The 23,314-nt window shown below is 47.2% G+C and overlaps 2 protein-coding genes across 2 annotated transcripts in view; one reads left to right on the top strand and one right to left on the bottom strand.

Moving 5' to 3' along the window:
- DHRS7C (dehydrogenase/reductase 7C) overlaps positions 1-23,314 on the bottom strand; it is a 445,910-nt gene that overhangs the window by 135,097 nt on the left and 287,499 nt on the right. The gene's annotated exons all lie outside the window — the stretch shown is intronic.
- Positions 693-15,888, top strand: LOC120383263 (E3 ubiquitin-protein ligase TRIM39-like). The gene is made up of 8 exons (XM_039501162.1): positions 693-1,115; positions 2,248-2,343; positions 4,291-4,521; positions 4,851-4,873; positions 7,633-7,748; positions 10,312-10,371; positions 13,487-13,615; positions 15,220-15,888. The coding sequence occupies exons 1-8, from the start codon at positions 699-701 to the stop codon at positions 15,729-15,731; spliced, it is 1,584 nt and encodes a 527-aa protein (XP_039357096.1). The 5' UTR covers positions 693-698; the 3' UTR covers positions 15,732-15,888.

Below are 23,314 nucleotides of genomic sequence, written 5' to 3'. Positions count from 1 at the left end.
CAGTATGTTAAAAAAAAATTGTACATTATGAGGACTGTAGGCATAAGGGCTCTGCTTAGATAGAAGTTGCCAGAGTCTCATCTAATCACAAGCTTCCAGGAGCTGGGGCTCTAACAAATACATCAACTGTCATGAAACTCATGAAAAAATTGTGAGGGTTGGCAATACTGCAAGGCCATTTTATACCAAACAAGAACAGTCTTAGTGTGAATGAGAATGAGTCCTTGGAAATACTTCAACTTAACCAAGTTTTTAGCCTGTGAATTTAATAATTTCCTTCCTTAAACACACACACTCTGCTTCTGCAAGCTCACCATCACTGGTGGACATTGGTGTCTTTGTGATGCCCCAGTGACCTTCCACACCAGCACAGGGGGCTGGTTGCAGCACCAGACCTCTAGTGGCTCATTTTTCAGAAAAGCCGTTGGGGTAGGATGACAAGACAGCAAGTGTGAAAAATTGGGACGGGGTGGGGTGCAATAGGAGTCTATATAAGAAAAAGACCCAAAAACCAGGACTGTCCTTATAAAATCGGGAATCTGGTCACCTTACTTTGGGGCTATAATGTTACCAGCTGGCACCTTCCAGCTCAGCAAACAGCATGCGTCAGTGCCAGGTAGGGAAACGCCCAGTTGTTGTTGCAGGAGGGGCATATTTTGAGCTCAGGAAAGTGAAACTTACACTGTCCAGAGGGAGCCATGGCCACAGAGAACCCCGTGGAAAGTCTCCAGGATGAAACTAGTTGTCCCATCTGTCTGGAATATTTTCAAGACCCAGTGATTATAGACTGTGGGCACAATTTCTGCCGAGCCTGCATCAGCCTGTGCTGGGAGGGACCTGACACAGAAGTATCCTGCCCTCAGTGCAGAGAAACTGCTCAGCAGAGAAACCTCAGGCCAAACAGGCAGCTGGCAAATGTTGTAGAAATAGCCAAACGGCTCAGTTTCCAGGCAGGAACAGGATCAGGAGAGGAGAGTGTGTGTGATGAGCACCAGGAGCCTCTCAAACTGTTCTGTGAAGAGGACCAAACCCTTATTTGTGTGGTGTGTGACAGATCCCGGACACACAGAGCTCACACTGTGGTTCCCATAGAGGAGGCTGCCGAGGAGTACAAGGTAGGGAACTTCTCTCCAGCCTAATGAGAAATAACTTTGAATTTTAGTTACAGGTTCATTTAATCCCAAGTTGCCAGTCACACATACTCTCTCTCTCCTAGAGCTATTGATGTATCTGCATCATTCAGCTCTGTAAAGAAAAAAATGTATGAAAAATTATATAGCAACTCCTTGATAAAGGCCTCAGGCCTAGCAGGGAGAGGCGGTTTCCCACTGGGATGCAGAATTCCTGTTTTGCTCCATGAGGGGTTAAACTCTGATGCCAGCCTGCACTATGCTAAACTGTGTGGACCCTGAGTACCTTGAGTCCACACACAAAAGGGCTCCAGACAGCGCAGGTCCATGCTAAACACCATTGGGATTAGACTGGATTGCAGCAAAACTAACCTTGGAGGAGCTGTCCTGTGCCAGTCTGAATTGTTTTATTGTGTATGTGGGCAAGGACCAGCCAGAGTGGTTTCATTAGTCCTACACTGAAGCCTTTTGAAATCTCCCAGAATCCACTGCTTCTGGGCACTTTTCCAGGGACTCTGGGGTACCTACACAGAGGGCATTGCCACTGAAAGTGTTTAGAACAGCACTATGTCAAACTCCAGCTGTTCTTAACACAGATCAGCACCTCTAGTGGGATTTGTTTTAGAGCTTAAGCAAGTTTTGCCCAACCAGTATGCTCCCCAGGGTTTCAGGGCTCAAGTTCAGTGGTCCCATGGTTTGTATCACAAAGTAAGCTAAAACTTTTCAAAAATATATTTATTTGTTCCCCACCATGGCCCATTAACACCTAATATCCGGGGACCAACACATATACAACAGCGCATACAACATCTGGGATTTGTATCATTTTGTGAGTTAAATCTTCTCAAAACCAGGGTAATTGATTCACCACCATGTGACTCCAGTTTCTTGTTGGTTTAACTCTATGGAGAAAGAGGACAAATAATTCAAAACAGTCTGAATATAAACCACTCCCTATCTCTGTTAACGAGGTTTCATTTCCTTGGTGTCCCTGATGTCATAAAGCTAGTAGGGTTGACAGTCACCTACAGAGTCTTGGGTTTGACATGGAAAAACATGCCCCTCCGCCCCCAACACTCTCAAAATGAAACCTCCCAACTCATTTCTGTTTCCTCAGGAAAAGATTCAGGCCCATTTGGAGATTCTGAGGGAAGAGAGAGAAAAGCTTCTGAGATTTAAAGTGACTGGAGAGGGGAAAAGCCTGGAGTATCTGGTAGGTGTCTGTTGTTATTAACTTGCAGATAGGTCTTATTATTAACTTGCAGATAGACTTGGAGGGTGCACTGCCCCCCCCCCTCTGCGAGCCCTCCCCACCCCACTCACTGACTTTGCTGGGCTTGGGCCACTGCAGCAGCTTGGCAGGGAGGAGCCGCCTTCCAGAGGCACCAGAAAGCCAGAGTGTCCCGCTTTTGGCAGCGAGCCCCAGCCATGGAGGAGCCGGCGCGGTGTAGGGGGGCAGTAGCCCTGCAAAGGCGGCAGCGCTGCTAGCAGGGAGCAGCCATGCCCCACACCCTCCTGCCCAGGGTGCGGCCCAGTGCTCCCACCCCCGGGGGGCTCCTGCAAGCTGCAGCAGATATATGCGGGCGCCGGCCCCCAATGCGCCCCCAGGCTGCCCCCTCACCACGCACGGGCTCTGCGGCTCCCGGGAGTGTAAGCCACCGCCGCTGCCCCGCGCCCCGGTGGCTCACATGCCCGGGAGCCGCAGAGCCCGAATGTGGCGAGGGGGAGCTGGGGGCACATGGGGTCCACCAACCGCATGCATCTGCTTCAGCCTGCAGGAGCCCCTCTGGGGGGGGGGCGGGGAAGGTGCAGCCTGGGCAAGAGGGGTGGGGGGCGTGGCTGCTCCCTGCTAGCAGTGCCGCCGCCTTTGCAGGGCTGCTGCCCCCCTGTGCCACGCCAGCTCCTCCATGGCTGGGGCTCGCCACCCCTGCAAGCTGATGCTCTGGCTCTCCGGTGCCTCTAGAAGGTGGATCCTCCCTGCCGAGCCAGGGCACCACTTTTTTAGGGTTACCATATTTCAACAATCAAAAAAGAGGACGGGGGGGAGAGCCCCACCCGAGCCCTGCTCCCATCCACTCCCTCCCACTTCCCACCCCCCTCAGAACTCCCAACCCTCCCTGCTCCTTGTCCCCTGACTGCCCCCTGCTGTGACCCCCCCACCCTAACTGCCCCATAGGACCCTACCCCCTACCTGTCCCCTGGCTGCCCCAACCCTTATCTACACCTCCGCCTCCAGACAGACCCCCGGGACTCCCACACCCCATCCAACCACTCCCTGCCCCCTGAAAGCCCCTCCCCCCCAGAACTCCTGACCCCTCCAACCCTCCTCCTGCTCCCTGACTGCGCCCCGGGACTCCCCTTACCACCATGCCGCTCCACGTGGAGCTAAACCAAACTAGCTGCAGAGCACGTGGCCCCTCCCCCACAGAGTGCTGCGACGCGATGCTGAGGCGGGGGGAGCGGGGGAGGGACTCTGCCTGCTGGAGGCCAATGGGAGCAGCTAAATCAGTCCCAGGCACCTAATCAGCTGCGCCACACTCTGTGTGAGGGGAAGGGAGGGGAGGGAGGAAAAATCCCGGACGCCCTCAATCACTGGGCGCTCTAGACGACTGCCTAGATCGCCGGCCCTAGTGGCTGCACTGGCCCTGGGTGAATCCGACAGCCCCACCCCGCCGCTTGCCCGCGGGCCGCACGTTGTGCAGGCCTGTTCTAAGCTTCCATTCCAATTAACGAGTTAATTTCTAGCCCTTGTGTCTTTCACAAAACTCATCCCAAGGTGAGCAAGCTATATCTTGTGCAGTGCTGTCTGCGTGAGTCTGCAGGCATTTATTGCATCGTTAATTTTTTTTTCTCCTCTCGCATCTCTGTTAATGTAGTGCTCAGTCCTGCCGGCTGCTGCTCTGGGTCTGGCTTGCCACAGGCCTCTGATAACACAGTGTGCTGACCATGTCAAACACAGAAACATCCCATGAAAAAACTGTTAGGGACAAATGGGAAAGTGTTAGAAAATCCTCTCCCTAGTAACCACAGGGTATAATCATGTGTTAGACATCATAGAGTTTTCAAACAAATTCTCTTTCCTGTATAGTCAGCACTCCATGAACGGACCCTAGACTCTCTCTCTAACCCTTACCTCTCCTTTCTTTCAAAAAATAAATAGATACAGACACAAAACAAGAGGCAGAAGGTTGTATCTGAATTTCAGCAACTGCGGCAATTTCTAGAGGAAGAAGAGCAACTCCTGCTTGCCCAGCTGGAAAATCTGGAACAGGAGATTTTGAAGATACAGAATGACAATGTCACTAAAATGTCTGAGGAGATTTCCCATCTCAGCAACCTGATCAGTGAGCTAGAGAGGAAGTGTCAGAAGCCAGCAATTGAATTCCTGCAGGTGAGACTGAGTTAGAAACATCCCTGATCCAAACACAGGGACAGGACAGCTGAATCATGGGCACTGGAGACCAGCAGTCAGAGTTCACAGTGTAATTCAGTGTGTGCATTCCTGAAATGTGAATTATTGTTTCTCTTTGAAGAATTACAGAATCATTTATATTAATTAATTATATTATATTATATTATGGATGACATTAACTCAGCAACTCCATGGCCCTAGAGCCAAGGCAGGGCCTCTTTTTCCCATATCTGCAAAATCCCTTCTCTGGGATTCCCAGTGGGCAGCATTTGGGACTAAGATTGTTTTTCTGTCTCTTTCTCCTCTAGGATGTCAGAAGCACCTTGAGTAGGTATGTGGCTCAATTTTGCTTCCCCTCATTCTTCACGATGCTGTGAAAGGGCTTGTAGAGTGTATTGACTCTACATTTCATAAAAATATAAAAATGGCCATACTGGGTCAGACCACTATCTTGTCTTCCAACAGTGGCCAATGCCAGGTGCCCCAGAAGGAATGAACAGAACAGGTTATCATCAAGTGATCCATCTCCTGTCACCCATTCCCAGCATCTGTCAAACACAGGCTAGGGACACCAGCCTGGTTTATAGCCATTGATGGACCTATGCTCCACAAACTTATCTAGTTCTTTTTTCAACCCTGTTTGCTTCTTGACCTTCACCTTCTGGCAAAGAGTTCCACAGGTTGACTGTGCATTGTGTGAAGAAATACTTCCTTTTGTTTGTTTTAAAATTGCTGTCTATTAATTTCATTTGGTGACCCCCTAGTTCTTGTGTTATGAGAAGGAGTAAATAACACTTCCTTATTTACTCTCTTCACACCAATCATGATTTTATAGACCTCTATCATAGCCCCCTCTTAGTCGTCTGTTTTCTAAGCTGAAATGTCCCAGTCTTATTAATCTTTCCTCATATGGAAGCTGTTCCATAACCAGAATCATTTTTGTAGTGCTTTTCTGAACCTTTTTTGAGATGGGGTGACCGGGTCTGCATGCAATATTCAAGATGTGGGCGTGCCATGGATGTATATAGAGGCAATATGACATTTTCTGTTGTATTATCTAGCTCTTAATGATTCCCAACATAGTTAGCTTTTTTGACTGTCGCTGCAAATTGAGTGGATATTTTCAGAGAACTATCCACAATGACTCCAAGATCTCTTTCTTGAGTGGTAGCAGCTAATTTAGACCCCATCATTTTATAAGTATAGATGGGATTATGTTTTCCAATATGTATTACTCTACATTTATCAATATTGAATTTCATCTGCCAATTTTTTTGCCCAGTCACCCAGTTTTGTGAGATCCTTTTGTAACTCTTCGCAGTTTGCTTTGTACTTAACTATCTTGTGTAGTTTTGCATTATCTTCAAATTTTGCCACCTCACTGTTTATCCCTTTTTCCAGATCATTTATGTATATGTTGAATAGGACTGGGCCCAGTACAGACCCCTGGGGAACACCACTATTTATCTCTCTCCATTCTGAAAACTGATCATTTGTTCCTCCCCTTTGTTTCCTATCTTCTAACCAGTTATTGATCCATGAGAGGACCTTCCGTCTTATCCCATGACAGCTTACTTTCCTTAGGAGCCTTAGGTGAGGGATCTTGTCAAAGACTTTCTGAAAATCTAAGTACACTATATCCACTGGATCCCCCTTGTTCACATGCTTGTTGACCCCCTCAAAGAATTTTAGTAGATTGGTGAGGCATGATTTCCCTTTATGAAAACCATGTTGACTCTTCCCCCAACAAATCATGTTGATTTATGCATCTGATAATTCTGTTCTTTAGTATAGCTCCCCAGGGCGCTGGAGCAAAATTTATGGGGCAGGATCATATTCTGAATATAATTCCCATTTATGCATTTAATCCTGACCCTTTTACACAGGACTCTTGAATTATCTATCCAGTGGGAAAGACTGGCCTACAGTATTTCCTAGAGATGTTACATCCCTGGGGAACTGGCTGCCTCAGAATCCTGAGGATACAATATGGTCCTTTCACCTCAAGGCACTGGTTACAATCATGCCCTGGACAGCAGGAATCAAGAGTCTTTACCACCTCAGAATTGTTTGGAGACCTGTGTGGAACGAGCTGGTGGGGGTCACTGAGGTTTCAACCTAGTTCCTGAAAGAACAATCCAATAACCCTGTGTGTATGAAATATGGGAACATACCAGTATTAGTGCATGGAGGCGAAGGAGTGAATTGGTCATGAAGAAGTGATTCCCCTTTGATGTGCAGGTCTGCTCTGTCCATGCCAGACATGAAGAATATTAATGGGGCCTTTAGGGAAAGGTTGCACTGCCATGGCCAGTGCTGTGCCTGCTCTGAGGCTGGGAGAAGTGGAGGAATTCTAACTCTAGGCCCATAAGAGCAGCAACCAGAGGTGAAAGTAAGCCGGTACGGTCTGGTACGGCGTACCGGCAAGAGCCAGTACGCCATGCCGGACCGCATCAACTTCCACGGGGGGGATTGAAAGGGCTTTGGGTTGCTCGCGGCTGCGGGCAGCCCAGAGCCCTTTAAATCCTGGCTGCGGCTGGGATTTAAAGGGCTCAGAGATCTCCGGGGCTGCGGGCAGCCCAAAGCCCTTTAAATCCTGGCCGTGGCTGGGATTTAAAGGGCTCAGAGCTCCCCACCCCTGTGGGCAACCCAGAGCTCTTTGAATCCCGGCCACGGCTCAGGCGGCAGGGCTGGACCAGGATTTAAAGGGCACCGGGCTTCCTTTAGCGGCAGGCGCTCTGGGCCCTTTAAATCCCTGCCCCAGCCCTGCAAAGCTTGGGGTTCCCCCTGGCGTCCAGAGCCCCGGGCCCTTTAATTTGCCCCTGAACCCCGGGAGGCTCCAGCCACCTCTGCGCTGGGAGCCCCTGGTTGATTTAAAGGCTCTGGGTCTCCCAGCCACAGCTGGTTCCCCAGGGACTTTAAATCTTGAGAGGCGACACCTCTTCCAGATGAGGCCACGCCCCCCTCAGGACTCCGGCGGTACCGGTAAGTCCTGTAAGTTACTTTCACCCCTGGCAGCAACTTCCACTAGCAAGGAATTATAATGAGTCACTAAAAGAAACATAATACCATGAAATTCTCTCTCTCCAGGTGTGAGAAGGAGGAATTCCTGCAGCCAGTGGAGATTTCTCCTGAGCTGGAAAAGAGACTCAGTGATTTATCCCAGAGAAATATTGCTGTAACGGAGATTCTGTGGAAGTTCAAAGGTACTGAGAAGGGATCTAGGAAAGGAAACCAGGGTGTGTCTCTGGGACTGTGGGTGGAGATGGGCTCTGGCCAACTGGTTCATAATTAAATTATGTACCTATTTAATAACAAGTGGAAAGCAGACAAACTGAGCGGATGAAGTAAGGACCCAGGTGCCAGGATCTCTCACATAGTTTCATTCTGTGAACTTTGGTACAATCATTAAGGTAAAAATATACAAAATTTGGGGTACCTCAGTTTCTCTCTCCCAACTACAGAACTACAGGGCACGTGCTCCAAAGCTGTTTCGCAGTCCCACATGCAACTGGAGTCAGTAGGATCTGTGGGTCCTGCAGGATCCATTACCAAGAAGCTCTAGGCCCCAGGTGCCTAAGGCCTTGTCTAAACTACAGAGTTTTGTCGATGCAAGTTATGCCAACAAACAGCCACTGCTATAATTAAACTACTGTTGCATGTCAAACTGTGTTCCTTGTGTTGGCAGAGTGCATCCACAATAGCAGCTTTGCATTGACACAGAGAGCAGTGCACTCTGGGTAGCTATCCCACTGTGCAACTGGCCACAAGGTGCTCTGTGAAGGGTTTGCAATGCCTCATGGGGGCAGGTACACAGTCACATGATGAAGTTTTCTCAATCTCATTGTTCCATGGGCATCCTACCATATTGCCAGCGATTTTTCAACTGCCCTGGCAACCTGCACCCCAGCCATCTCTGTCAGAAAGCTTGGATCCTACACTGCTGTTCAGTATTGTGCTGTGCTGTGTGTTGTGCTTCTATTGAACACAAGGCTATAGGAGGAGCCCAATGGGAGGCTATTCGGCTGGAGAATGCCTTGAAGGAGCATTTTAATACTGAGCCACAGTAATGTGTGTTGCTGTAGTGTGCTGAACCTGGCATTGTTTGTTTGCACCATGCTATGAACCTTGTAATGATTTCTGTGTGTGCCTGAAAAGTTAGACATCTTAAATCACTTTTTAAAGTAATGCTTGATAATATGACCAAACTAACACTGCTGAACAGTAATACAAGAAGTTGACAGAAGTGTGTTTGTGTGGGGGAAACATGTGTGACAGTGTAGTGTATGTGTGTGTGAGAGAGAGAGAGAATGTGCTGGGGGAGTGTGTCAGAGACTGTGTGTGGAGTGTGTATGTGAGAAAGAGAGACAAATTGTGCATTGGGGACTTCCTTGGGCTTTGAAAGGGGAGGGACACATGTCTACATAGCTAGATGAATGGCAGCAGAGTTCAAAACAGTGAGCAGGGCGGTCATGGTGGGCATTGTGAGATACATTCCGGAGGCCAGTTACAGCAACGTAACAAACACAGTGTCTACACTGACACTTTGTTGATCTAACTTTGCTGCAAAAATCTCTATGCCTCTCATTGAGGTGGTTTTATTTTGTCAGTAAAGCAGGAGAGTTTTGTCAGCGAGAGGAGCATTGTAGTGAGTACACCTCCACTGTTTTGTCAACGAAAGCTGTGTTTTACTGACAAAACTATGTAGACAAGGCCTAAAGATTGGCACCCAAAATTTAAACCCTCAATTTAAGACCACTTTTGAAATATGGACCCAGCTCACCATTGTGTTCTGGTCCCATATGGCAGCTTGTGTGGGCCAAACAGACTGTAGGGAAGGTGTAAACCCAGGGGAATCCTCCCCAGCACAGGAGCCTCTTGTGCCTCCAGCTCCTCCACAGCAGCTGCAGGAACAAGGAGTGTTCCTGGGAGAGCAGGGAATAGAGTGGAGTTGTTGAGGGCTGGGCGGAGGAGGAAGGGATTGAGCAAGAATAATGGGGTGTGGCCCAGGTAAAGCTGTGCCTTTGACACTGCCTTCCGGAGAAGTCATGTAAGGGCCACTGGACCAGAAGTGCAACTCAGGCTGGACCTCTGGACTTTTGTAGCCTGTGCCAATGTCTGCACTGGCTCCGGCAGCTACTGAATAGGAGAACCACAAACTGTTTCCTCCATCCCTTTACCAGTGCAGGGGTGAATGAAGCCCATTGAGCCAATTCTCTCCCTGACTCAGTTTCCGCATCTGTGAAATAATTTTAATATTATTCGTATTTCAGTCTATGCAGAATGAAAGCCCCATTGTGCTGAGCTCTGTACATATACTTGTGTAAATAGACCCAAAGAGTTCACAATTCAGGCTCCTCCTTGTGAACAGTTTCAGCACCCCATTGATGTGAAAGAGACCAATATTTGTAAAGTTACATTAATACTAAAATCTTTGCAGGATCTGGTCTAGTTTATGACAAAATGCAAAAGGAGAATGAGAAACCAGCTGGGTCTGGAGAATGAGGGAACAGGAAATCTGTCTTCCACATAGTGTCTCTTTGGGTGATTCTGAGGCTTTATGATATTGGTTCTGTTGATTTGAGATGCTTGAATGAAAGAGAAAAATAGGATGATTCATATTAGCCTTTGTTAAAAATCTGGGTATGTCTCTGTCTCTCTTCAACTGTTTTTCTCTCATAATTAAAATACAATTATGTCAATTAAGAGTGAGGATGTCACAAATATGACAGCATGAAATATCATCGATCGTATCCTTTCCCCCTCCAGACACTCTGCAATCTGAACTGGAGACAATAAGAGGGAAATCCTTAGGATCACACAGACCAGGTGAGACTTCAGGTGGAGATTATCATTAAATAGAAAAATCTCATGAAAACATTTTCATGAACTTGTAGATAAATGTACAAACCAAACCAACACTGACCATGAAACACCCCCCTAAAAATAAAATTAAAAACTTGAAATACTAAGAGATCCCAAGCTGAAATCACACGAACAATCCTGATACCATTCTTAGTGCTGAGTCCCTGCACCCACAGATGAACAGAAACATTCTCACTGACCAACAAACACTCTGAGGCTATGCCTATGCAGTAATGTATGTGCAGGGGATTTGAGTCAGCTGACCTTTTGTCAGGGAATCTTGGGCTTGAGCATCAACATTGCATTTTAACTCTAGGTTAAGAATTTTCTGCACTGTGGGAAAACTCTACTGCCTACCCTGTTTCCTAACTGTGGTGGTGCTACTAGGTGCCCATAAGGAGCACATGCGTACATACACTGAATAATTAGCTCATTTGGTGGCTGTCTCCATTTGAGAAGGCATTATACTGAATTACTGTCTAATTGCATAATTGGGTTCTCCATCTCTAGGCTCAGTCACATTGGCGGAAAAATGCCTCTGTGCCTGTTCTAAGGATAATTAGGACATCAGTCTCCAGGGTCTCAAACTATTACAATGAAACTTTGTAATTCTTAAGTTTTTCAAATAGGATGATCAATGAAGGGGGGGGGTTGCTTGCTTGATTTATTTTTTTCAGTTTATTTTGAAGTGTGATATAAAATGAGGGTATCAGAGGGAAAACACACACACATGCCAGTCTGGCTGCTGCTTGCTGCAAAGTGGTAAAATACAAGCCCAGAGCTTGGGGTGCAGTGTGCTCCAGCAACCCTGGGGGATCCCTTATCCATGCCATCACCATTGTGGAGAATTTGTGGCACTGGCTCCTACTGACTACCGTAATAATGCATGCTGTCCAGGTGATTCTGCACCTGCAGCCCCAGAATGGGCAGGGGGGCCTGGAGTAAGGGCCAGCGAGCAGAGCAGGGACCATAGCAGCTGCCCTGCAGGTAGAAGGAGTGGCAGAGCTCTCCCCTTAGTATGGCTGGGGGAAGGATGACCCACCTGCTAACTTTGCTCCCTGCTCTAGGCAAGCTCCATGCAACAATGAGAAGGAGCTTCCACCACTACTGTGGGAGGAGCAGGAAGGGGGCCCTCTCAGCCAAGTAGTAATGCTGCTGCGTCTGGCATGCTACACTGGCTGCCTGCAGCACTGCTCCTCTGCCTTCAGGAAGTGTAGGATACACCCAGAAAACTTCCAGGACCCAAGTCAAGCCACAGATGCATGCACATAGGAAAACAACAGGGCTTGGACGCAAGGTCGTAGTTTAATGTTGGCTCTGACCTAGGGCCGCCCAGAGGGGGGGACAAGTGGGGCAATTTGCCCCAGGCCCCGGGCCCAGCAGGGGCCCCCATGAGAGTTTTTCAGGGCCCCTGGAGCGGGGTCCTTCACTCGCTCCGGGGGCCCCGGAAAACTCTCACGGGGCCCAGGCCCCTGGAGCTTCTTCACTCCTGGTCTTCGCTGGCCAGGGGTCCTTCCTCTCTGGGACAGAAGGATACCCCCCCCCCCCCGCCACCAAATTACCGCCAAAGCGGGACCCGCCGCCGGAGTGCAGCCGGGTCTTCGGCGGTAATTCAGCGGCAGGGGGGTCCTTCCGTTCCGGGACCCGCCGCCAAAGTGCCACGAAGACCCGCGGTGGGGGCTGCACTTCGGCGGCGGCGGGGGCTGCACTTCGGCGGCGGGTCCCGCTTCGGCAGTAATTCGGCGGTGGGGGGTCCCTGCCGTGGGTCTTTGGGGCACTTTGGCGGCGGGTCCCAGAACGGAAGGACCCCCTGCCGCCGACTTACCGCCGAAGCGGGGGCCCCCCACCGCCAAAGACCCCGGGCATCCGGAATCCTCTGGGTGGCCCTGCTCTGACCCTCCAGACCTGCAGGGCCCTGGGACTCTGGATCAGAGCCCTAGATTAGCATATTTGCAGTGTGGATGCAATGGGGGTTTGGCTTGAGCACAGGCTCAGACCCAGGCTTAAATTGCTACGTAGATAAACTCTCACTCACCAACACAGAAATATCATTAATGCTGACCCTCACATTTCCATACATGTCCATAAGCCCTTTAAATATTAAATTCAAAGGATTGCTACATTTCTTTCCTTTCCTCTGTGTGAGGGGCTCTCTCCGATTGCTCTTCACCAGCATCCCATCTTTCTCTTCAGCTGGACTGGGCTGAGCTCTCCCGTTTGAGTTAGTCGCTTTTTCCCCTGTTAGAGATATGGCCCCTCTCTGGGCGGGGGAAGGGGTCACTCTCTGGCCTGAGTGGATCATCCCCAATACCCATCCCCTTCTCTTCTCCCATGCCAGGGAGAGAAGGACAGGCTCAGTATAGAGCTTCCTGCAGGTTTATATCTATTGCTTCCCTCCTCTAACTCCCCTCCCTGCAAGTTCAGGTTCTCACCTTCCTCTCTAATCCTCAGAGGAGAAGCTCCAGCAGGAAAAGCAGGGAGATGCTATTTGCATGTACTGGGACAAGGTGGATATACACCTACCCGAAACTAAAGGCCAGCCCCCTCAACTAATGGGGGAGAAACGGAGTATTTGGGACAATGAAAGAGAAACCAGGATAAGGAGAGAGGTCAGAAGTTAAAAATGAGGGAGTCAGAAGGGGACACCAAGCAGAGAACCCCAGATGGCACCCATCACTCCTCAAAGATGGGACAAAGAATGGACTAAGGAGCCAGTGAACACTGCCCAGAGGATCTGTGCCTGGAGACATGATTTAAAAAGGGACTGGATATAGACCCTACAGTCTCAGAACATCTCTCCCCCCCACTCCAGATTTGTCCTCCTACAGTGATGTGTAGCCATCTTGGCCATCACCAGGAGGAGATTAATAAGGAGGTCCTGCCACTTTCTGAAGTCACAAATGTGGGTGCATACATCAGGATGTTCAGGGAATATTGCAGCCAGAACCTCAGTAAGAGGTCCAGGAGGAGCGGGAAGAGGGGCTTCAAGCTGATACACCACCTAATATCCCCAGTGGGCTGTGGAACAAAAGTGGAGCAGAGGCTGGCTCACCAGGGTTCCTCACTTTCTCTCCTGTAGGTCATGCCACTTGGGGTCAGGATGGAGCACGAAGGCAAGGAAGTGGATGGTGTGGAGCACAAGCATATACAGATGTTCTCGGGGACTGGTACAAAGGTGGACCAGATGGATGTCCTGCAGCCAATACAGGTGGCATATCAAAGGTGGCTGGGGAGGCTTGTGGTTCAAGAGGCAATGATGAGTTACAGAGGGCCAGCTGTGAGGGCCTTCACAGGACCTGGTTGAGGAAAGCAAGAGAAGCAAGAGGCTAGATTGTCCTCACCTTCTGGAGCACAAAAGAGGGGACATGCAGGGTGAACAGCCCTATGCACTGGCTGAGCACTGTGGGGTCCATTCAGTCCCTCTAGTTCTCTGACTCGGACTTATGAGAAGAGGCTGAGGGAACTGGGATTGTTTAGCCTGCAGAAGAGAAGAATGAGGTGGGATTTAATAGCTGCTTTCAACTATCTGAAAGGGGGTTCCAAAGAGGATGGATCTAAACTGTTCTCAGTGGTACCAGATGACAGAACAAGGAGTAATGGTTTCAAGTTGCAGTGGGGGAGGTTTAGGTTGGATATTAGGAAAAACTTTTTCACTAGGAGGGTGGTGAAGCACTGGAATGGGTTACCTAGGGAGGTGGTGGAATCTCCTTCCTCAGAGGTTTTTAAGGTCAGGCTTGACAAAGCCCTAGCTGGGATGATTTAGTTGGAAACTGATCCTGCTTTGAGCAGAGGGTTGGACTCCTGAGGTCCCTTCCAACCCTGATATTGTATGATTCTATGATCTCTGGGATCACACTCCCAGGGTGAGCTCTGGGGGAGTCTGTCCTTCCATTAACAGAAAATGCCCATGAAAGCAAATCTCCCGCTCAGCAGTAACCAGAGACATTCACACTGCCCAGCCCTTGAACCACCTTAATTGTGACCTGAGAATTTATATTGACATTGACAAGCCTTTCCAATATTACCTTCAGGGTGGTCAGGAGCGAGAGCCTCCTGGTTGTCACACCTTTCCCCATTTCACCTGGCTCTTCTTCAACATCCTACCTATCCTTTGGGCAGGGCAGGGCTCCGCCACTGCAGATGCTTTGTGGACTGGGGAGATGATGTCTCTCTAATGCTGCCACCTGCAGCCCTCTCTTTTCTCTGGGCTGGGGAAGGAGCTGCCCCACCCAATGCCACCTCCTGCTTCCTGCTCACCGGCCTTGAACCACTGACTCTTCCCACATGCTGCATCTTCATCTCTGCTCCCAGGCCTGGGAGTGGAGGATGCATTTATGGGAGGAGACTCCCTCTTGGATTCAAAGTTGGTACCTGCCTCCTCAGGACTCTCCTAATTACAAGCTTTTGCTACCTTCCTTGCCAACTCTCTTTTGTTGGGAATGAAGCAGCCTCAGCTGGGGAGCAGGTAGCTGCAGCCTCTATAAGCAAATGAGAACATACAGAAGTGGATCTCATTACACTACCATTAGGGTGACCAGATGTCCTGATTTTATAGGAACAGTCCCGATTTTTGGGTCTTTTTCTTATGTAGGTTCCTGTTACCCCCTACCCCCTGTTCCAATTTTTCACATTTGCTGTCTGGTCACCCTACATAACACAGGCTGAGGCATTGCCATGACATCTCAATGCAGGCAGCTTCCTGGGATCCAGGCTTGTCCCAGCCAAAGCAGGGATGTTAGGAAGTGTGAGAAATGGTCCCAGACTCTCCCAGTACTGAGCTCTGCCCCTAATGCTCTGATTCTCTCTTCCCAGTGAATGTGACTCTGGATCCAGACACGGCTCATCCCCGACTCATCCTGTCTGAGGATCAGAAAAGTGTGAGATGGGGAGACACATGTCAGCTTCTGCCCACCAGTCCTGAGAGATTTGACTCTTGGGCCTGTGTGCTGGGCTCTGAGGGATTCATCTCAGGGAGACATTGCTGGGAGGTGGAGGTGGGGGACAGAGGATTCTGGGCTGTGGGAGTGGCCAGAGAGTCTGTGAGGAGGGAGGGAGAAGTCAGCTTTAACCCTGACATGGGGATCTGGGCTGTGCAGTGGTTGGGTCTGTTCCAGGCTCTCACCTCCCCTGCAACCACCCTGCCCCTGAGTCAGGTGCCCAGGAGGATCCAGGTTTGTCTTGACTGTGAATGGGGCCAAGTGACATTTTTTGATACTGATAATAAGGCCCCAATCTTCACTTTCCCGCCAGCCTCTGTCCCTGGGGAGAGAATCTACCCCTGGCTCTGGGTGGGGGCAGGATCCCAGCTCAGACTGTGTCCCTGAGACACAGGGAGTAGAATATTGCACTGGGGACCCTAAAATCAGCCTCTCGAGCCTTAGAAACTCCAGTCTTTATGACCCTGGAGGGTCCTGGGGTCTCATGTTTGTACTGTGAAACCATAGAAAGAAGCAAATGATCGAGATGGAGAAGCCAATCTCATTACCCAAGGAGCTGTTTAGACTGTCACTATCTTTTATAGTCCAGGAGGACATGGGGAGAATAAAAAAATGGGCTTCCCTAGCCGCAGTCATGCTAGTCTCTATGACCCTGGAGGACTCCCATGTACTCAACGCTCTGGTTCCTCATTCCCTCTCCTCCCCCTCCATCTCTGAAGCACCAGAGGTTGTTCGAGGTGGATGGGGTGGAGTGAGGGAAAAACCCTTGAAGCTACAGCAGAAGCAGAGAGTCACTGAGGGGTAGGGAGAGATGTGGGGGTTTTGAGGGAGAATTAGTTACTGGGCTTGGGGACAGGCAGATGTGGTGGCGGCAGGGATACAGAATTAATTGGGATTTGGGGTTTAGGGAGAAGCTGGAAGCTCTGCACCATCAGGGAGCATTTTATACAAATCTCTTTAATCAGATCTCATTGGGGCTCCCAGTGACAGATCCTGCAGCAGGGCGCAAAGTCACTTTCCTCTGTAGCTATGGGATGTCTCTATTTGTCACACACACATAGGGGATATGCAGGGGGAAATCAAAAACCAAGAGAGACCAGAAACCATTATAGAATCTTCTTTAAAAATCCCTTTTCATGGGGGAGCGGTGTGTCAATCTCATGATTTTCTGAGGGTTAAGAACATAAGAATGGCCATACTGCATCAGACCAAAGGTCCATCTAGCCCAGTATCCTGTCTTCTGGCAGTGGCCAATGCCAGGTGCCCCAGAGGGAATGAACAGAACAGGTAATCATCAAGTGATCCATCCCCTGTCGCCCATTCCCAGCTTCTGCCAAACACAGGCTAGGGACACCATCCCTGACCATCCTGGCTAATAGCCATTAGTGAACCAATGCTCCATGAACTTATCTAGTTCTTTTTTGAACCCAGTTATAGTCTCGAACTTCACAACATCCTCTGTCAAAGAGTTCCACAGGTTGACTGTGCATTGTGTGAAGAAATACTTTCTTTTGTTTGTTTTAAACCTGCTGCCTATTAATTTCATTTGTTGACCCCTAGTTCTTGTGTTATGAGGAGTAAATAACACTTCCTTAATTACTTTCTCTATAACAGTCATGATTTTATGGACTTCTATCATATCCCCTCTTAGTCATCTGTTTTCTAAGATGAAAAGTCCCAGTCTTATTAATCTCTCCTCATACGGAAGCCGTTCCATATCCCAATCATTTTTATTGTCCTTTTCTGTACCTTTTCCAATTCCAAGATATCTTTTTTTGAGATGAGGCAACCAGATCTGTATGCAGTATTGAAGATGCGGGCGTACCATGGATTTATATAAAGGCAATATGATATTTTCTGTCTTATTAACTATCCCTTTCTTAATGATTCCCATCATTCTGCTCGCTTTTTTGACTGCCGCTGCACATTGAGTGGATGTTTTCAGGGAACTATCCACTATGAATCCAAGACTGACTCATAATTTTTTAACTTTTAAGGCTGGCAACACTGGAAGATGCAGGGACAGAAATAGTTTAACCAGAGGAAGCAAGAATAAAGGGAGAGTCCTAGAGAAAGGGTGAAAAACAGAAATGGATAGAGTGAAAGGAAAACACTCCTGAGAGGAGAAACACCCAGGGAGAGCAAGTCAGGATGGGGAATAAGAGGGAAAAATAATCAGTAACAGTGACTAGAGGAGAATGGAAAAGACAGAGAAATAAACCAGGGTGGGTAACAAAAGTTAGAAAAGATTATGATCAACAATGGATAGAATGAAAGTAAAGGGAGAAGGAAAGAGAGAGAGAGAGATGATTTATAAAATGTTACTGAAATTGAAGCTGTAACTCTTTAATTCCATACATTAGTTCATGGACATTTGTGCCATTTTAGTTCCTCAGAAGAACTATGCTTCAAATTTTTGGACATTTTCCCATATGTTCTGGTTACTGAAGATCCTCTCAGCTACTTTAAAGCCTGACATTTACTTAATGTAAATGAAGCCTACAAAAAGTTCTATTGGCTTGTTTCCCTTTAATTTCCCAGATGTGATTTTTGAAGGCCTTCGTGAGGGGACAGGACTAACTCAGGAATTTTAAAAGGCAGCTCCTAAGTACCAGAGGAGCTAGCAAATAGGGGAGTTTTGCAAGGGAGTTTAGAGATGGAATATGAGAGCCAGATATACCTAACAAACATTCATAGAATCATAGAAGATTAGGCTTGGAAGAGACCTCAGGAGGTCATCTAGTTCAACCCCCTGCTTAAAGCAGGACCAACCCCAACTAAATCATCCCAGCCAGGGCTTTGTCAAGCCAGGCCTTAAAAACTTCTCAGGATGAAGATTCCATCACCTCCCTAGGTAACCCATTCCAGTGCTTCACCACTCTCCTAGTGAAATAGTGTTTCCTAATATCCAACCTAGACCTCCCCAACTGCAACTTGAGACATTGCTCCTTGTTCTGTCATCTGCCACCACTGAGAACAGCCGAGCTCCATCCTCTTTGAAACCCCACCCCCCTTCACGTAGTTGAAGGCTGCTATCAAATCCCCCCCTCATTCTTCTCTTCTGTAGACTAAAAAAGCCCAGTTCCCTCAGCCTCTCCTCATAAGTCTTGTGACCCAGCCCCCTAATCATTTTTGTTGCCCTCCACTGGACTCTCTCCAATTTCTCCACATCCTTTCTGTAGTGGGGGGCCCAAAACTGGATGCAGTACTCCAGATGTGGCCTCACTAGTGCTGAATAGAGAGGAATAATCACGTCCCTCTATCTGCTGGTAATACTCCTACTAATGCAGCCCAAAATGCCATTAGCCTTCTTGGCAACAAGGGTACACTATTGACTCATATCCAGCTTCTTGTCCACTTTAATCCCCAGGTCCTTTTCTGCAGAACTGGCATTTAGCTAGTCAGTCCCCAGTATGTAGCAGTGCATAGGATTCTTCCATCCTAAGTTCAGGACTCTGCACTTGTCCGTATTGAACCTCATCAGATTTCTTTTGGCCCAATCCTTCAATTTGTCTAGGTCACTCTTGACCTTATCTCTACCCTCCAGTGTATCTACCTCTCCCCCCAGCTTAGTGTCATCCACAAACTTGCTGAGCGTCCAATTCAACCCATCATCCAGACCATTAATTCTCTAAATGTAGGCCAATAAGCACCCCCTGCAAAACAAACAAACTAACAAACAACAACAACAAAATCCTGCTGAAGTAAAAATTATTGCTCTGTATGCAGCATCTATGATTACCTGTCTTGTGGGGTGGTGGCGTATGTGGGCATTTGGTGAAAGCAGTTCATGGTCCTCAGAGGGCATGTCATACACTACAAACATAAGTTGACCTATTCACGTCCACACTACTCTCCTTCTGTCAGTGGTGCACATCCTTACCAGGAGTGCTTCCATTGACTTAAGAGAGGCAGTGCGGGGGACTGAGAGCCTGGGCTCTCAGCTCCTCACAGCTCCCTGTTGGGAGCCCAAGTCCCCCCAGGCTCATGGCTCCTTCCTGGCAGAATTTTTTTTTAAGTACATCAGAATCAGGAAGCCTTCCAAACAATCAGTGAGGCCACTGGATAACCAAGGTGCCAAAGGAGCACTCTCAGAAGGCAAGGCCATTGCAGCGAAGCAAAGTAAATTCTTTGCATGGGTCTTCACTGCTGTTGCCCATAAGGTCAGTTTGCTAGCTTGCTATATTGTGTAATATGTTTTCTTTTGGTTTCATTCATATTATTTTATCATATCATATTATTAATGAATCATAGTATTTTGTTTATGTGGAATTCCAGTTTATGCTATTCATAAGGGTTATTCATAATAATTGGCTGTAATGCAAGTAACCTACAGGCCTGTATCCTGTATGATTAGCTAGAGTAAGTTAGTATAAGTTTTTGTAAACTTTGGCATAGATAAATGGCCTACCGGTCACCCCCCTTTACTTTGGGGAACTGAACAAAGAACTGAATCTATTTAACTTAAATCTGGAGCAGACCAGTAACCTCAAGACACACTGCAGAACATGGAAGTAATGAGTTAGGCCTAGGGTAATGGTTTCGGGAATGAGATAATCGATACTAATATGTATGAGTATATGGCATAAGATGTTAACCTATAAGAGTAAGTATACCTGAAGATTTATGGGGGTGAGGAAATAAGATTTGTGCATGGTAGGTTGGGCCTAGATTCTGACAGTGGGCAGTACCGGGACCCTATAAGATGGCAAATGACCATGCTAAGGGGTCACATTTTCCTATCTTCTATCAAGCTATCAGCTCAGTTTCGCAATATATCCTAGCTACTCAACACTCGAACCTAATCCCTAACAACTTGGGAAGCCTGGACCAATCAGTTCCTCAGGCATGCCAGAGACAAGGCTGGTCCTCTGTCTCATGCTACCAGGTCTTCAGGGAAGGGTGTGAGTATGCTAGCTTTAGTAGTCTTTTAGAATAGAATGTTACCACCAGGGATCATAGAATTGTATTACTTCTTTGTGACTCTGTGTTTTGTAGCATTTATGCTTCTTTCTTTTATTTAATAAAGATCTTAACAAGTTGGTATTGTCCTCAGTATAAGTGTCCTTGCCACACACCCCGAGAGTCCTCTCATGATATTGAACTCTCTGTGTTCTCTGTCCCAGTTCTACAGGGATAAGAACCTAAATTATCTTCTGATCAGATCAGTAGTGAGCCATAAACACATTAGCCCATAAAATTCCAGTCAACCCCGCAAAGGTGTGGGAGAGATTCCCACACATCAGCCATTCTTTTTATGTGACAAATCTGAGGGCCTGTCCCAGATTGAGGGGTCACTAGAGGAGGTTTTTGGGGAAAAATACAAAAAATATACAAAACAATGGGATCTAAATTATCTGTTACCACTCAAGAAAGAGATCTTGGAGTCCTTGTGGCTAGTTCTCTGAAAACATCTGCTCGAAGTGCAGTGCAAGTCACAAAATTTAACAGAATATTAGGCACCATTAGGAAAGGGATAGATAATAAAACAGAAAATGTCATAATTCCACTATTTAAATCAATGGTATGCTCACACCTTGAATACTGCATGCAGTTCTGGTCACCCTCATCTCAAAAAAAAAAAAGAAAAAAGAATTGGACAAGTACAGAGAAGGGGAAACCAAAATAATTACAGGTATGGAACAGCTTCCATGTGAGGAGAGATTAAGACTGGGACTGTTCATTTTAGAAAATAGAAAACTGAGGGGAGATATGATAGAGGTCTATAAAATTATGAATTGTATAGAGAAAATGACTAAAGAAGGGTTATTTACCCCTTAACCTAACAAACAAACCAGGCGTTACCCAGTGAAATTAATAGGCAGCAGGTTTAAAACTAACATAAGGAAGTACTTCTTCACACACTGCACAGTCAATCTTTGGAACTCATTGCCAGCGGAGATTGTGAAGGCCAAAAGCATAACTGGTTCAAATAAGAATTAGACAAGTTCATGGAGGATAGGTCCATCATTGGCTATAAACCAAGTTGGTCAGGGACTCAACCCCATGCTCTCAGTGTCCCTAAATCTCTGACCGCCAGAAGCTGGGATCAGACAAGAGGATGGAACACTCATTAAAATGCCCTGTTCTGTTCATTCCCTCTGAAGCACTGGGGCAAGATGGATCATTGGTCTGAACCAGTGGCTGTTCTTATGTTCTGAAAAGGGTCTGCTACCCTCTTGGGCTACCCTTCCATCCTGCTCTGCTACAGAGTGCCAATTTTCATTAGAGCTAGTATGGCAACCCCCATTTTTTCATGTTCTCTGTGTGTGTGATATCTTCTTATTGTATTTTCCACTCCATGCATCTGATACAGTGGGTTTTAGGCTATGAAAGCTTATGCCCAAATACATTTGTTAGTCTCTAAGGTGCCACAAGGACTCCTTGTTCTTTTTGCTGATACAGACTAACATGGTTACCCCTCTGAAACCTGTCAGTGGGTCCTGGTGCTTGTCATAACAACAGAGAGCGCATAGTGACCTGGATAGACAATCCAATCCCACCGCAGCTGTTGTCACTCAGTCTGCTTGTCACTATTATCTGTGGCAGTGAAGGCCTCTAAAAGGCTGCTGGGTCAGAGCCTGAGAGAGGGATACTCAGGGAATGGGATGGCAATCTGGTGAATGGAGAGGGATTCCTTGAAGACACTGGGGCGGGAAAGCTGCTGTGGGGAGGAGCTACAGGAGGGAACTGGAGACAATGAGCTGACTGGGGGAAAAAGAGAGAAATAAACAGAAATAGGAAATGAGTGCTGGGAAAATGATATATATAAGTATTGATAGAATGAAAGAAATGGAGAAGGAAACAAGAGAGGGAGATTTACAAAATATTACAGCAAGTGAGACTATCTCATTTATCCCATGGGAAGACTTTTAAGTATCTATCAATATTTGTGGTAATTTTCTGGTTCTTAAAAATCCCTCTTGGCTCCTTTTAAGCCCAAGTTACTTACTATAAATAAAATATTTTCTTAAAAAAATATTTTTGTTCCACTTTAATTTTCCATTTGAATATATTTTTTGGGGGTAGGATTATGGGATTTACTACTCCATGTTGTTGTGTTACCCCAGCACTGTGCCTGACGCTATGATGAGAGTATTGGCTTTACAATGAGATGTTGCTATTCAGCCTGTCTGGGTTTATACTACATATAACCATGGAAATCAGGAACTGGTTGGTGTGCTCTGGAGGGAGCTGGCTGGTCACTGTACTTAGCTTTCAAATGTGTCAGGGTTTGACACTAACAATCAACTGATGTGATGAACCGCTGAGATGTGAAACAGCTGCATTTCCACATTGTTGCATTTCACCCCATAAACTGCAGATAAAATTGTTTATAAACTTTGAGCCTGTTTGAAATGTTTCCACATTTTGTGAATAAAACAAAGCATTAAAACCAGAAACAAAGATTTTTTAAAAGAATACAACAAAGAAACAACTCACATTGAACTATAAAATTCCCCTCCCTGGCTCAGCTACAGGATTTGAATGGTGTCTTTTCAGATCCCCAGTGCACACATCACTACTTCAGCTCTGGGAATAATTGCTGTGTTGTTCATGGACCAGCCACTAGAGGGGGACTTGACACTCACTTTACCAGTGGGTTACACAATTATTTGTTGGTCATCAGTAGAACATTTGTGATCAGGACTCCAGACTCCTATTGGTAACTGTGCTGTGGTGTAATGGTTATCAATAGGAGAATAAAATAATGTATATTGGATGCTTTCAGACTAAAGGCTGAGTAGCTAAGAGCTGGGACTTCCACTTAGGAGACTCTTTTTCTAGTCCTCATTTTGACTACACTGACCTTCTGCAACTATTTTGTTAACTTATTAGTAAAATGGCAGCAAATGAGCCCAATAATTATTTGGCTTCTAGGGCATATGAAGTCTTGGTTAGGGATAAGTAAGGCTGCGAATTTGTAATGGAGCTCAAGGAAGTCATGGATTCTGTGACTTTCCGGGCCC

Source organism: Mauremys reevesii, linkage group 15 (assembly GCF_016161935.1).
Source record: "Mauremys reevesii isolate NIE-2019 linkage group 15, ASM1616193v1, whole genome shotgun sequence".
Taxonomy (NCBI): domain Eukaryota; kingdom Metazoa; phylum Chordata; order Testudines; family Geoemydidae; genus Mauremys; species Mauremys reevesii.
The sequence above is the reverse complement of the archived record's forward strand: the minus strand, read 5'-3'. Positions and strand labels throughout refer to the sequence as shown.

Bases quoted from the DNA above. Each gene is read 5' to 3' on its own strand.
- LOC120383263 (XM_039501162.1), top strand. From the start codon at position 699: ATGGCCACAGAGAACCCCGTGGAAAGTCTCCAGGATGAAACTAGTTGT. The intron at 4,874-7,632 runs GTATGTGGCTCA...CTCTCTCTCCAG, and splicing joins GTCAGAAGCACCTTGAGTAG to GTGTGAGAAGGAGGAATTCC. The intron at 7,749-10,311 runs GTACTGAGAAGG...TTCCCCCTCCAG, and splicing joins GATTCTGTGGAAGTTCAAAG to ACACTCTGCAATCTGAACTG.